We start from the raw sequence: 16442 nt of genomic DNA on the forward strand, positions 1-16442 counted from the left end.
CACTCAAATATCACATTAATACACACTATACATGGCAAAATGTATAGAATTGCAAGAACATTTGCTTTAAAACTATAAAATGTTCTTTGCACCCCATGACAAAATGTGTAGAACTGCAGGAAATAAGCTTTAAACCTGCAAAATTCTCTCCACCAACAAGAGGGGTGTGAAAAGTTTGTGTCATGAACAGTGCTTGTGCCCGTAGAAATAGACGTGGTGGGTGCTCAGTTGATGAGGCTGGTAACACATCAACTGAATGGACCTGTTGGTATTCATGCATAAATCTTTGTTAGATATCTATTGATTTGTTCTTCACACAGAAGTGTGACACAGAGAAATTGCCTTCCTGGTCTGTATCAGCAGTGACTCCTTGATTTATACTTGAATTATCTGTTCTACTTTTGCAACATAAAAAAATATTTCTAAGTCAGTCTCAATGCTTCCTTAAAACCTTTATTTAGGCAAGTTTACATAATGTCTATACAGTACATGTACTCAGATGCAAGACAATGGTGAGTCTTTGTACAGAGTAGAGAGCGAAATGTAACAATTTATAGTAAAATATAGCACATTACAAAACAGATAAACACAGACAGATCCAGTGGATCAACTCAGACAAAATGGGATAGTTATTGCTTGGGCACAGAGGGCCTTTCATTCCAACAGTTGGTTGACAACCTCTTTTGTGATTGGGTATGTCAACACACAGTTCCCCTGATATCTGTTAGCTAATTGGTTCCTCCCATTGATCAGGACCACAGGGAATATGGAGTGAAATCTGACGATGTCTGCCACAGAATCAAACATCTAGGGAGAAAATAAAGCATTAATGTAAGCCATGTAAGGATAAGCTTGATACTTAAAGTGTGATAGAGTGATACATAAAGCAACAATCCATATCGGTGAAACTGCCACGTCCGTTTGCAGTATTACAACAACAAAGATGTTACTTTTAAAACAACAAACACAGTTTTTGTTCATTGCACGTGCGGTAGAACAGCAGCGTATATAGGCCTACTACCATGTTTTTTTTTTACTGTGATGCTGGAGGCTCATTTCCTCAAAACAAAAACAATAACAAAGCGGCCTGCGGCGGCCAGTGGCGCTTTTTCGGCCATGGCGGATCTCTGCGTTAAAGTAAATTCAAATCTACTCAAGCAAAGTTAAAGTAAAGTCTACTAAGGTAAAGTACTCGTTCTTACTTGTCTACTCACATCATTGGCACTTTGCCCAGTCCCAAGGACATACTTGGAGGTGCTATCAATGAACCGAATTTTAACGTTGAAAACTCTCTTGTCATGAAACACTGCTAAGACAAAGGGTTCGCTCTTCGTGTTCCTTGAGCAATTCCGCACCAAAAATGCCCCATTCTGTTAGGGAGACATTTGGGTAACACTTTATTGAAAGAGTACATATACAATGACTTCATAGTTACAGCCCATACATAACACATTCATAAGCAGTACGTAATCATTTTATATAGATTGTATCATTAATATTACTTAATTACTACTGTACATTAAAATATACTGTCAGAGTCGTGTGTATAAGTGGCAGGGAAGTCAGGCGCAGGAGAGTCAAACGGAGTGTAAATGGAGTCTTTTAATATAAGTCCACTTACTTAACATGCTCCAAACACTAAATACGTACATACTTAAATGAACATGGGTACGAGGACCCGTCGCGCACCTATACAACATAAAACAACACTTGACATCAAACAATCTCTGACAAAGACACGAGGGGAAACAGAGGGTTAAATACACAACAGGTAATGAATGGGATTGAAAACAGGTGTGTGGGAAGACAAGACAAAACCAATGGAAAATGAAAAATGGATCAATGATGGCTAGAAGGCCGGTGACATCGACCGCCGAGCACCGCCCAAACAAGGAGAGGCAACGACTTCGGCAGAAGTCGTGACATATACAGTGCTCCCTTCATGCCTCATTACTTAAATAACACCTCACATTACAAACCTTATTCACCAGGTGTAAGGCATGTTCAGCCTCTGCTCGATCACAAGCTCCTATGTACCAGTCTTGTTCATTGTATGTCTGGAAAAAAATAAAGCATATTGTAATTTCATAAACGGGCCAATCATGTAAACTACAGTACATTGGCATTTTCTGTCATAGTTTTGGTTCTTTCATTACTTCCAAGTAATCTTCAAGCACATCATTGTCCTGTTTGATTTGGTGGCTATCACCCATTTGGAGATGTGCCTGGTGTATTCAGGCAGCATACCTGACACGGTCTTTCCTTGGGGACAAAGTCATGCTGCTCCACGTCATCTTTGGTTTGAGGCCACTCATGGTGTTGTTGGCGCTTCACTGACGACTCTTCTACATGGCATAAAATAAGACAGGCTTTCAATTGCATTCATCATACCCGACACAGTAGTTTATTTTCTATAGGTAAATTGGAGATAAATGCAATTAAACTATACAAAATGTTGAGATGGCAAGGTCTTATTTACCTGGGGTATTGTGCCTTTGTTGTAACCTAATTCAAGAATCAAATAATGTGTTATCTTAAACATAGAAAAATACTCATAAACTATTGTAGTGGTTTTAAAGACCTTCACAAAAATTCCTCCCATGTACCTTATGTCTGTGTTGAGTTGAGATTCAAGGTCCAGTGAATACCTTTGGATAGTTTGCTCTTTCCTTAAACAATTACCTAAAATATGTTAACATTTCTATTATTATTACAACGTTAGAGTGTTTGGTTTCTTTAATATGGAATTGAAATAGTACTCACTATTTGAAGGTGTATTGCATTCCACCTATAATTAATATGAAGCATACGTTATACGTGATGAACGTGAAGCAACCATCCTTAGTAGCTATTCATTTACGTGTTTTTGAACGTTTTTGGACCGCTAACACTGCATCCATGTAGATAGATTCACCCAAAAATAGACGTTTAGCTAAAATTAGGCATACAATATGTGATTTAACCTCTTACATTTTGTTGTCTTCTCTGTCTGCTGGAGAGGAAAAGAGACAGACCCATTTTACAATTCTCTTTCAATTGGAAATATAACTATAGGTGAACGTAATTTCTGAGATGGGTCATGGTGGAATCACATTCAACCAACAGGTGGCACTAATACTCCATATGACATTGCATTAGTGTCCCCTTAAAGTCCCTATGGTGTTAGGTAGATGGACAATAACTCACTCTCTCCTGCAGGGCCTCTGGAGGTTCAGCCCAGACAGCTTGTTCATTAGGTCCTTAGGTAAGGATGGTGGGGACCTGGAACCAAACCGTATTAAAGTCTCAAAGGTTTCAAAACGAACATACTGGACTTAAAAACATAATACTGATAAATAGATTAGAGGGACTATTACCTTGGTGGGAGTAGCATGTTCTGGAAAAGAGGAATATCAAGAGGACTGTATTTTAAATTTGGCACTCTTTTCCAGTTTGGAAAATGTTTTTTGTTTGTAAATCTTAAGTGTCAGCCTCTTGGTCTTTCCCAGAGCTTTTTAGTTTCTGCCTACAGACAGAAATTAAAACAAGAAGCTCCCGCGTTCAGGTCTGTTCAACGCTGGTCCGACCAATCTGATTCCACGCTTCAAGACTGCTTCGATCACTCGGACTGGGATATGTTCCGCATCGCGTCCCACAACAACATTGACGAATACGCTGATTCGGTGAGCAAGTTCATTATAAAGTGCATTGATGATGTCGTTCCCATAGCAACGATTAAAACATTCCCAAACCAGAAACCGTGGATTGATGGCAGCATTCTCGTGAAATTGAAAGCACAAACCACTGCTTTTAACCAGGGAAAGGTAACCGGAAACATGACCAAATAGAAACAGTGTAGCTATTCCCTCCGCAAGGCAATTAAACAAGCTAAGCGTCAGTATAGAGACAAAGTAGAGTCACAATTCAACGGCTCAGACACAAGAGGTATGTGGCAGGGTCTACAGTCAATCACGGATTACAAAAAGGAAACCAGCCCTGTCACGGACCAGGATGTCTTGCTCCCAGGCAGACTAAATAACTTTTTTTGCCCGCTTTGAGGACAATACAGTGCCACTGACACGGCCCGCAACCAAAACCTGCTGACTCTCCTTCACTGCAGCCAATGTGAGGAAAACATTTAAATGTGTTAACCCTCGCAAGGCTGCAGGCCCAGAAGGCATCCCCAGCCGCGTCCTCAGAGCATGCGCAGACCAGCTGGCTGGTGTGTTTACGGACATATTCAATCAATCCTTATCCCAGTCTGCTGTTCCCACATGCTTCAAGAAGGCCACCATTGTCCCTGTTCCCAAGAAAGCTAAGGTAACTGAGCTAAACGACTACCGCCCCGTAGCACTCACTTCCGTCATCATGAAGTGCTTTGAGAGACTAGTCAAGGACCATATCACCTCCACCCTACCTGACACCCTAGACCCACTCCAATTTGCTTACCGCCCAAATAGGTCCACAGACGATGCAATCTCAACCACACTGCACACTGCCCTAACCCATCTGGACAAGAGGAATACCTATGTGAGAATGCTGTTCATCGACTTCAGATCAGCATTTAACACCATAGTACCCTCCAAACTAGTTATCAAGCTCGAGACCCTGGGTCTCGACCCCGCCCTGTGCAACTGGGTACTAGACTTCCTGACGGGCCGCCCCCAGGTGGTGAGGGTAGGTAACAACATCTCCACCCTGCTGATCCTCAACACTGGGGCCCCACAAGGGTGCGTTCTGAGCCCTCTCCTGTACTCCCCGTTCACCCACGACTGCGTGGCCATGCATGCCTCCAACTCAATCATCAAGTTTGCGGACGACACTACAGTGGTAGGCTTGATTACCAACAACGACGAGACAGCCTACAGGGAGGAGGTGAGGGCCCTCGGAGTGTGGTGTCAGGAAAATAACCTCACACTCAACGTCAACGGAGGAGATGATTGTGGACTTCAGGAAACAGCAGAGGGAGCACCCCCCTATCGACATCGATGGGACAGTAGTGGAGAGGGTAGTAAGTTTTAAGTTCCTCGGCGTACACATCACGGACAAACTGAATTGGTCCACCCACACAGACAGCATCGTGAAGAAGGCGCAGCAGCGCCTCTTCAACCTCAGGAGGCTGAAGAAATTCAGCTTGTCACCAAAAGCACTCACAAACTTCTACAGATGCACAATCGAGAGCATCCTGTCAGGCTGTATTACCGCCTGGTACGACAACTGCTCCGCCCACAACCGCAAGGCTCTCCAGAGGGTAGTGAGGTCTGCACAACGCATCACTGGGTGCAAACTACCTGCCCTCCAGGACACCTACACCACCCACTGTCATAGGAAGGCCATAAAGATCATCAAGGACAACAACCACCCGAGCCACTGCCTGTTCACCCCGCTATCATCCAGAAGGCGAGGTCAGTACAGGTGCATCAAAGCAGGGACCGAGAGACTGAAAAACGGCTTCTATCTCAAAGCCATCAGACTGTTAAACAGCCACCACTAACATTGAATGGCTGCTGCCAACACACTGACTCAACTCCAGCCACTTTAAAAACGGGAATTGATGGAAATTGATGTAAAATATACCACTAGCCACTTTAAACAATGCTACATAATATAATGTTTACATACCCTACATTACTCATCTCATATGTATATGTATATACTGTACTCTATATCATCTACTGCATCTTTATGTAATACATGTATCACTAGCCACTTTAAACTATGCCATTTTGTTTACATACCCTACATTACTAATCTCATATGTATATACTGTACTCTATACCATCTCCTGCATCTTGCCTATGCTGTTCTGTACCATCACTCATTCATATATCTTTATGTACATATTCTTTATTCCTTTACACTTGTGTGTATAAGGTAGTAGTTTTGGAATTGTTAGGTTAGATTACTCGTTGGTTATTACTGCATTGCCGGAACTAGAAGCACAAGCATTTCGCTACACTCGCATTAACATCTGCTAACCATGTGCATGTGACAAATACATTTGATTTGAGCTTTTGTTTGAATTGCTGAATAGTATTATTTTTTTAACAGTGTAAAACATTTACCTGTTCTGTAGTTTCCATGACTTGTGCTCTGCCATCTGTAAAACAACAGCTCTTGAACTGGATTACCTTTGCTGTGCTATATCACCATCTTGACATCATCATGTTTATGAATTGGAATAAATGCAGTCATTTTCTGCATGCACCGATTATTATCAATTACACCAGTCAAAACTGATTAATGGATGACATTATTATCACCAATGATTACTGATGTGCCCCGGAGTGGCGCAGTGGTCTAAGGCACTGCATCTCAGGGCAAGAGGTGACACTACAGTCCCTGGTTTGAATCCAGGCTGAATCACATCCCACTGTGATTGGGAGTCCCATAGGGCAGTGCACAATTGACCCAGCATCATCTGGGTTTGGCTGGGGTAGGCCGTCATTGTAATAAGAATTTGTTCTTAAGTGACTTGCTTAGTTAAATAAAGATAAAATGACAACTCCTGTTTGGTGATTATTACCTAACTGGGTCCTCCTTGGTTTTCTGGGCTTCAGTTGGCGGTTGACAGAAGGTCCGGTATTTCCTATTCAAAACAATGCCATGGATCCATTGACCAAACTTGAAACATGACCAAGGAGTGTATTGGAACTCTCTACCAACTCTTATATGCGCTTCAATCAGTAATTATTTGGGTTTCAGTTACCTGGAGAAGTACAAGGGAGGCCTCTTTTGGGATGCCGTGGGGGTATGATAGGGCTGCCCTACAAGCAAGACAAAACATGGCAATAAACATTAATATCATGTTTAAATAATGGGTTTAAACTCACTGTTGATTGGATGTAAACTGGCAAATTGTGTGATGTAAAAGAAGAACTGAGGAAAATCACGTACACTTGAAGTGGAGCTGATACTCTGAGCGTAGGAGGATCTGGAAATGTCCCTATCTTTAAAGAAAGAATATAATTATTATTAATCTCAACAGTTTTGGTTGATGTGGCAATTGCAAGTTGTTCCAGTAGATGGAAGTATAGAGTGTTATTCCACCTACACAACAAAAAACATCTTACTGTATCCATAGTAACACAGCCAAAGGTAGAGCAGCTGTGGGGCCCCTGACTGTCATATTACTACAGAGCAGATGTGGGGCCCCTGACTGTCATATTACTACAGAGCAGATGTGGGGCCCCTGACTGTCATATTACTACAGAGCAGATGTGGGGCTCCTGACTATCATATTACTACAGAGCAGCTTTGGGGTCCTGACTGTGGTATTACTACAGAGCAGATGTGGGGCTCCTGACTATCATATTACTACAGAGCAGCTGTGGGGCCCCTGACTGTCATATTACTACAGAGCAGCTGTGGGGTCCTGACTGTGGTATTACTACAGAGCAGCTGTGGGGACCCTGACTTTCATATCACTACAGAGCAGCTGTGGGGCCCCTGACTGTCATATTACTACAGAGCAGATGTGGGGCTCCTGACTATCATATTACTACAGAGCAGCTGTGGGGCCCCTGACTGTCATATTAATACAGAGCAGCTGTGGGGCTCCTGACTGTGGTATTACTACAGAGCAGCTGTGGGGCTCCTGACTATCATATTACTACAGAGCAGCCGTGGGGCCCCTGACTGTCATATTAATACAGAGCAGCTGTGGGGCTCCTGACTGTGGTATTACTACAGAGCAGCTGTGGGGCTCCTGACTATCATATTACTACAGAGCAGCTGTGGGGTCCTGACTGTGGTATTACTACAGAGCAGCTGTGGGGACTCTGACTGTAATATCACTACAGAGCAGCTGTGGGGCTCCTGACTATCATATTACTACAGCGCAGCTGTGGGCCCCTGACTGTGGTATTACTACAGAGCAGCTGTGGGGTCCCTGACTGTGGTATTACTACAGAGCAGCTTTGGGGTCCTGACTGTCATATTACTACAGAGCATCTGTGGGCCCCTGACTGTGGTATTACTACAGAGCAGCTATGGGGTTCCTGACTGTGGTATTACTACAGAGCAGATGTGGGGCTCCTGACTATCATATTACTACAGAGCAGCTGTGGGGTCCCTGACTATCATATTACTACAGAGCAGCTGTGGGGCTCCTGACTATCATATTACTACAGAGCAGCCGTGGGGCCCCTGACTGTCATATTAATACAGAGCAGCTGTGGGCCTCCTGACTGTGGTATTACTACAGAGCCGATGTGGGGCTCCTGACTATCATATTACTACAGAGCAGCTGTGGGGTCCTGACTGTGGTATTACTACAGAGCAGCTGTGGGGTCCTGACTGTGGTATTACTACAGAGCAGCTATGGGGTCCTGACTGTCATATTAATACAGAGCAGCTGTGGGGACCCTGACTGTGGTATTACTACAGAGCAGATGTGGGGCTCCTGACTGTGGTATTATTACAGAGCAGCTGTGGGGCTCCTGACTGTGGTATTACTACAGAGCAGCTATGGGGTCCTGACTGTCATATTAATACAGAGCAGCTGTGGGGACCCTGACTGTGGTATTACTACAGAGCAGATGTGGGGCTCCTGACTGTGGTATTATTACAGAGCAGCTGTGGGGCTCCTGACTGTGGTATTATTACAGAGCAGCTGTGGGGCTCCTGACTGTGGTATTATTACAGAGCAGCTGTGGGGCTCCTGACTGTGGTATTACTACAGAGCAGCTGTGGGGTCCCTGACTGTGGTATCACTACAGAGCAGATGTGGGGCTCCTGACTGTGGTATTACTACAGAGCAGCTGTGGGGCTCCTGACTGTGGTATTACTACAGAGCAGCTGTGGGGCTCCTGACTGTGGTATTACTACAGAGCAGCTGTGGGGTCCCTGACTGTGGTATTACTACAGAGCAGCTGTGGGGCTCCTGACTGTCATATTACTACAGAGCAACTGTGGGCCCCTGACTGTGGTATTACTACAGAGCAGCTGTGGGGTCCCTGACTGTGGTATTACTACAGAGCAGCTGTGGGGAACCTGACTGTGGTATTATTACAGAGCAGCTGTGGGGCTCCTGACTGTCATATTACTACAGAGCAGCTGTGGGCCCCTGACTGTGGTATTACTACAGAGCAGCTGTGGGGTCCCTGACTGTGGTATTACTATATTTCAGCTGTGGGGCCCCTGGCTGTGGTATTACAATATAGCAACTGTGGGGCCCCTGTGGTATTACTACAGAGAAGCTGTGGGGCCCCTGACTGTGGTATTACTACAGAGCAGCTGTGGGGCCCCTGACTGTCATATTACTACAGCACAGCTGTGGGGCCCCTGCCTGTGGTATTACTACAGAGCAGCTGTGTGCCCCTGCGGCCCCTGATTGTGGTATTACTACAGACCATCCATAATCCATGAGGAGTTTACTGACACAATTTATGCTATTCTCTCCCCGTTAATTTCAGGATAATTGTATCTCTCCCACAGTGTGGATTTGATTGGCCTACAGATGGCTCTAGAGATCCACACAGAGGCCTCTCTCAGCAGCATGAGATCTCACTTACAGCTCCGCTTTCTGTCTCACATTGGGTTTGAATGTCACACTTGTTCTTGCCCACACTTTATTTACTTACTTCTTATTAGACTGGTGCACAATGGGGCTTCTAATCTAGTCTAAATCTACTTTGTGCTTGAATGTCTTAAAACGTCTGGCAAAATACACAATGCAAAGTAAAACCTTTTTAATTTTTACATATTACATTTTAAGTTTAATTATAGATATACAGTATATTAATTATAGGTACTTTGTATTTGTCATGTGTGGCTAGCTAATCATACCTTTAATACAAGATGGAAGAGCAACTTCTCTGTTTTCTACTTTTTACCTGCTCTAATTCTATTATTCTATCTAATAGATTGTCAGGGACTAGAGTTTGTACCTGCATAGTCTCTGTCTGACTCGGAGGCTCTGGCAGGAAGGATGTGCACCAAGAACTCTTCTTCATGGTTATCAGGGACATGATACTCATCCTCCTCCATGTTGCTATAGCGACCATATCTCTGTTTGGTCATGTTGCCTCTCTTCCAAGGTTCCTGTGGAGAATGAGAAGGAGCTACTTCAATGTGAGATTCTCACATACTGTATTCTTCACACAAACTGCATGAAACTGGTGATTCGTTACCTAATAGTTTGTTTTTGTCTGGTGTATATTAGAGTCATCATTAGCTCCACATAAAGTACCATCAGGATGTTTCCCCTGAAATCAGTAAAACCTTTGCAATCTAATCAGAAATGTCTCAGAAACTTCATTATTCATTTACTGTAACTGAGTCTACTGTGGTGTGAGTGCTGGTGTTGGGCCATGTTTTAACATGACTGTGCTGCAACCCAGAAGAATGCCCTCTTCACGCGGCCCACCACATTAATGCCACAATAATGCTTTATGCTCACTTCACCCACTTTGACTAAACAAGCCACAATGTGACAGATGGTGGAACTGGCAGTGTGGGTGGTGGAGGGTTGGAGGGCAAAGGACATTAACAGAATTTGAGAGCCCTTGACCGACAATACAGTGATATCTCTCCCGCGTCTGAAAATATATGTCTGAAATGAAATGGGACTAGACAAACAGACACACAGACAGTTGGTAAGAGGGACAGACTGACTGACAGGAGAGAAGAGATGCATAAGGGAATTTACACTATACGTTCACTCTCAAAAGTCGTTGAATGTAGTACTTCACTGAGGGCCTATCAGTAAAGACCTACAGTTGAAGTCGGAGGTTTACGTTCACAGCCAAATACATTTAAATGCAATTTTTAACAATTCCTGACAATTAATCAGAGTAAAAATTCCCTGTCTTAGGCCAGTTAGGATCACCACTTTATTTTCTGAATGTGAAATGTCAGAGTAATAGTAGAGAGAATGATTTATTTCAGCTTTTATTTCTTTCATCACATCCCCAGTGGGTCAGAAGTTTACATACACTCAATTAGTATTTGGTAGCATTGCATTTAAATAGTTTAACTTGGGTTAAATGTTTCGGGTAGCCTTCCACAAGCTTCCCACAATTGGTTAATTGTGAAGGCTTGGTCGCAAATGGGTCTTCCAAATGGACAATGACCCCAAGCACACTTCCAAAGTTGTGGCAAAATGGCTTAAGGACAACAAAGTCAATGTATTGGAGTGGCCATCACAAAGCCCTGACCTCAATATTTGTGGGCAGAACTGAAAAAGCGTGTGCGAGCAAGGAGGGCTAGAAACCTGACTCAGTTACACCAGCTCTGTCAGGAGGAATGGGCCAAAATTCACCCAATTTATTGTGAGAAGCTTGTGGAAGGCTACCTGAAACGTTTGACCTAAGTTAAACAATTTAAAGGCAATGCTACCAAGTACTAATTGAGTGTATGTAAACTTCTGACCCACTGGGAATGTGATGAAAGAAATAAAAGCTGAAATAAATAATTCTCTCTACTATTATTCTGACATTTCACAATCTTAAAATAAAGTGATGATCCTAACTGCCCTAAAACAGGGAATTTGTACTCAGATTAAATGTCAGAAATTGTGAAAAACTGAGTGTAAATGTATTTGGCTAAGATGTATGTAAACTTACGACTTCAACTGTATGTTTTATAGGCTCCTCAGTACTAGACTAAGCCAATTTGAGTGTCATTCCCATTTGCCAACACTAAAATGAATGTCATCTATATACATTGTTTTGCAAGCTTGCGTCATAATTTTGTCTCACATGCCGAAAACGCAGCCTTGTTGATTAGATTTTACACTTCGCAGCCACCGGAGTTTAACACGTGACTACAGTTAGCATTGAATTGTGGGTCATCTCAACCCCACTAGTGATCAAAGTTCTTCACTAGCTCCCTCGACCTAAATCTAGGGCCGAGGGGGCAACGTTTGTGAATTGGACCTCTACTTAAGACGGCAATCAAACTTCATCCGGTTTCGACGTGGATTCCCCAAAGGGAAAGTCGCTTATGCAAGGGTTGAGGAGGTAAAATGAACGTGTTTGGACTACAGCCCTAATAACAGGAAGGGTTGCAAGCTCTAAAACTGCCCCCCCTTCCAGGTTCATTGAAGTGGAACCAACAGGTCAGCCATTACTAACCATAATCACAGCAGACTCATAGCTGGTCCCTCTCTTCAGCTAACGATGAGGCCAAGCACATAATTAGCTTGGCATTTAACACAAGGCTGCACGTTCCAAAACAGCCCGTCCTTGGAACCTTTCATCCACTGACCACATGCAGAAGTACTGTGGGAGTGTCCCAAATGGCACTCGCACTATAGAGGGAATAGGGTGCCATTTGGAACGTACTCTTAGTAAGAAATTAGCATGAGCACCTTGAAGTGGGGCTCCTGATGGAATAAAATAGGTGACAATGGCTGGCAAGACCGTTTCAGAGAACACAAATATATATGTATTGTGATATTAAGCAATGCTCAGATGGAGATGATATTAGTAGATGTACATCACAACAGACACAGTCGACTGAAGGCTACAGAGCTGGTCTGATCAGATAAGAGGCACTAGACCATTAAATGTTATAATTCAACCATATCAAAAAATATATACATTTGTAATATTTGCTTTTATTTGTTTTCGGTGGGGTAATAATATGCTTTTTCTGAAACTGTGACTTTATCATTTTTTAAAGAGCAAAATATAGAAATAGCCAGTGGTGCATCCTCCAACAGTGCTATCATCAACCATCAACCAAACAGAGGATAAAGTATGCATAACCATTGCCAAAAGAATCTCACTAAATATCAGTCACAGCCAAATCCCCATGAAGGGATGAACCAGAGCATGTTTGCTTATATAGTACAGATGATTGAGATGCTACATCCACATCCCACGAGAAAACTGCATACGGAGGGAAAAACACAGCCATTAAAAAACAAGCAACACTTTCAGGAGTTCTTGGCTACTGAGCTCTTAGAGTCATGTGCTTTCAAAGCCCGCCTGTTCTCTTTGTTTTCACATTTATTTTCGACTAGAGCCTATCAATTATCTTTGGCTCCTGATGCTGTTGCTTTTTGCATGTTCACCAACTGAGACAGAAGCTGAAATGAGAAACAGAGAAGAGAGTGGATGCCATGCATTTACTCTCAAAGACAAACTACCTTGTCAACATGCTTAGGCCAAAATTGTAGAACAAGCCCAATAAGGGTTTCACAGACTTGTTACTACTCTGTAACCAGTAACATTTAGTACCCACCAATGTTTTTTTTATGTGGTATTACCATCATTCCTTTAGTATTACCCGGATGTCATTGCACAGAAGTCTACTTGGCTAATTTTAGCCTTGCAACAACCAAAAATGACTTCCTGTGTTGGTGAGCAATGAGCATCAGCTACAGCATACCACCCATGGCCTCACTTCTTCTTCAAGTGATTGTGGTCTGGCTAGAGAGATTTGGCCTCAATAGTGTCAGCTCTGAGAACAAACATCTGCACAAACATACATAAATGCGCTGTGAGTAGTCATACTGAAAATACAGATTTATTTGCTTTTGACCTGACATTTGACTATCTGATTGGACTTCTATTTTGACAATTTGAGCTGTCTGCTGCCCAGCATTTCGTAGGCGGACATTTTGGTGAAGTAGCTTCAGTTAGACATGTTCTCCTCTTGTTTGATGTGGATGTGGACTTGAACTGGTATAAATAAATGCAGGTATGTGCTTATCCCTTTTACATCCCTTTTCATGTGCAGTATTCTCATCATGCTGCCGCCCACAGCTGAGTATCATGGTTTCAAAATTGCACATTGAAAGTAACTGTGGAGCACCAATAACAGGGCTAGATCGACAATCTGTGAAACCAATTTACCATCTGAAACAGAAGCCGGGGAGACATGTTTTCTACAGGGAGGATTATTCTCCACTCATATATTTCTCAGATGATACTTCTCATTACACAGAACATTCAGTAATTTGGGTTAAAAATAAATGGCCTGCAGAAGCCTTCTCTTAACAGGTATTGCTCTTAATTTAAGCCTGAGCATCGTGACATTTCAACATCTGCTCTCCAAAGTGCAAGGGTGGTGTTGTGACATTTACTTTTTTCTCATTAGATTAACTCTCCATCTGTGCCTACGTCTATTTCAGGAGCGTCAACTCGCACCCATTTATGAAGAATAGTATATTCAAGCCCGGAGATGAACTGCTTGTAGGAATGAGATTAAAGTCTTGCAAAAGCGTTTGTAAGCTTGAATTGTAGGTTTAAATTTAGCTCATAAATACAAGTTCCCACATACAAATCTGGGTTAACTTTTTACATGAAAGTACCAAAAATAAATAGGCTGATCTTCCAATCAAATGGCTTTATTGTTTATGCCTCCATCTTAAAGAGAAACCAGGAAGGTGTTACAGAAATGCTTACCTTATAAGTAGAACTCAAAATATTGCACCATTGTCCACCCACAGTACAATCCAGGCCTCAGTATGGATACTTTAGAACTTTATGGCCCTGTTTTTGATGAGAACAGTTTTAGGACACCACAATGTCTCTGTGTCTGTCTGCAGTGTAACCCGAAAGCTCTGCAGCAGCAGTACAGGTGCACAAGGTCAGCCTCTTTCCTGTGGTTTCCTTTGCGATGGTATAGTCTCATTTCCTCTAAAACGATTACCATCTGGCCTCTCATATTCTCACTGATGCTTATCTGTGATCTGTGAGCTACACCTCCTCCCTCCTCCACGACACACACCACCCTCATCTCTCTGTCAATCTGGCACCTCATCCCTGTGCCAAGACCCCCCCCCCCCCCCCCCACCGTGCTCCGAACCTGTCACTGATACAGAAGATTCAGTTACCCAGCCTAGGATGGGGGTGAGGTGGTGAAGGGTGGGTGACGGGACGGGACGGGACGGTGGAAGGGGGTGATGGGGGGTGAGGTAGTGGAGGGGGGCTGAGGTGCTGGAGGGGGGTGGGGGTGAGGTGATGGAGCGGGGTGAGGTGATGGAGGGGGTGGGGGTGAGGGTGAGGTGGTGGAGGGGGGGTGAGGTGGTGGAGGGGGGGTGAGGTGGTGAAGGGGGGGGTGAGGTGGTGAAGGGGGGTGAGGTGGTGGAGAGGGGGTGAGGTGGTGGAGGGGGGTGAGGTGGTGGAGGGGGGTGAGGTGTTGAAGGGGTGTGAGGTGGTGGAGGGAGGTGAGATGGTGGAGGGGGGGTGAGGTAGTTGAGGGGGGGGTGAGGTAGTTGAGGGGGGGGGTGAGGTGGTGGAGGGGGTGGGGGTGAGGTGGTGGAGGTGGTGGAGGGGAGTGAGGTGGGGGTGAGGTGGTGGTGGGGGGTGAAGTGGTGAAGGGGTGTGAGGTGGTGGAGGGGGGCTAAGGTGCTGGAGGGGGGCTAAGGTGCTGGAGGGGGGTGAGGTGAGGTGATGGAGGGAGGTGAGGGTGAGGTGGTGGAGGGGGGTGAGGTGTTGGAGGGGTGTGAGGTGGTGGAGGGAGGTGAGGTGGTGGAAGGGGGGAGAGGTGGTGAAGTGGTGGAGGGGTGTGAGGTGGTGGAGGGGGGTGAGGTGGTGGAGGGGGGCTAAGGTGCTGGAGGGGGGCTGAGGTGCTGGAGGGGGGTGGGGGTGAGGTGATGGAGGGGGGTGAGGTGAGGTGGTGAAGGGGTGTGAGGTGGTGGAGGGGGGCTGAGGTGCTGGGGGGGGTGGGGGTGAGGTGATGGAGGGGGGTGAGGTGAGGTGGTGGAGGGGGGTGAGGTGTTGGAGGGATGTGAGGTGGTGGAGGGAGGTGAGGTGGTGTAGGGGGGTGAGGTGATGGAGGGGGGTGAGGGTGAGGTGGTGGAGGGGGGTGAGGTGGTGGAGGGAGGTGAGGTGGTGTAGGGGGGTGAGGTGGTGTAGGGGGGTGAGGTGTTGGAGGGGTGTGAGGTGGTGGGGGGGGGGTGAGGTGGTAGAAGGGGCGTGAGGTGGTGGAGGGGGGGGTGAGGTGGTGAGGTGGTGGAGGGGGGTGAAGTGGTGAAGGGGTGTGAGGTGGTGGAGGGCTTACGCATGATACCACTCTATCAGGCTGTTACAACTCAACAGGATACGCTGGATGTGTTTGATGAAGGTGATAAAATACATGCACCAATTGAAGATGAATGTATAGATATGCAGAGACTTCTTAAGAGTACCAGCTCAACTGGTTGTCAATCAAATTGATGTAAGGAGGATGTGTAATTGAGCTGACATTTCAGTAATATTTACAGTGTATGTATTCTTTGGTTGCTTTGGATTAAAGCGTCTGCTAAATGGCATATATTATTATATTATAGATTTATTTAAGAATCCAGGAATAGTGCTTTATAACTTGTTATAAACCGGGTGTTTTGAGCCTTGAATGTTGATTGGCTGAAAGCCGTGATATACAGTTGAAGACGGAAGTTTACATACACCTTAGCCAAATACATTTACACTCAGTTTTTCACAATTCCTGACATTTAATCCTAGTAAAAATTCAATGTTTTAGGTCAGTTAGGATCACCAGTTTATTTTAAGAATGTGAAATGTCAG

The 16442-nt window shown here is 44.5% G+C and overlaps 1 protein-coding gene across 12 annotated transcripts; it reads right to left on the minus strand.

Annotated features, from left to right (window-relative positions):
• Positions 1-433: 433 nt before the first annotated feature.
• clnk (cytokine-dependent hematopoietic cell linker) lies at positions 434-14588 on the minus strand. 12 transcript variants are annotated; one of them, XR_016486340.1, is made up of 16 exons: positions 14337-14588; positions 9870-10023; positions 6877-6929; positions 6689-6746; positions 6506-6568; positions 6045-6079; positions 3357-3376; positions 3187-3261; positions 2971-2989; positions 2764-2788; positions 2607-2669; positions 2480-2505; positions 2248-2345; positions 1980-2057; positions 1215-1370; positions 434-807 (listed from the first exon to the last, which is right to left on the minus strand). XR_016486340.1 is itself a non-coding variant. In XM_090198609.1 (16 exons), the coding sequence occupies exons 2-16, from the start codon at positions 10000-10002 to the stop codon at positions 655-657; spliced, it is 1068 nt and encodes a 355-aa protein (XP_090054735.1). In that variant the 5' UTR covers positions 10003-10023; positions 14337-14588; the 3' UTR covers positions 434-654. The 12 variants fall into 12 exon arrangements, 8 of the variants coding, with proteins under 8 accessions (XP_090054735.1, XP_021417227.2, XP_021417228.2 ...); XR_016486341.1 differs by having other exon boundaries at positions 1203-1370; XR_016486339.1 differs by having other exon boundaries at positions 2971-2992.
• Positions 14589-16442: the final 1854 nt, after the last annotated feature.

The sequence above is a fragment of the Oncorhynchus mykiss genome, chromosome 14, assembly GCF_057628025.1.
Source record: "Oncorhynchus mykiss isolate SJ-2025 chromosome 14, ASM5762802v1, whole genome shotgun sequence".
Lineage (NCBI taxonomy): Eukaryota > Metazoa > Chordata > Actinopteri > Salmoniformes > Salmonidae > Oncorhynchus > Oncorhynchus mykiss.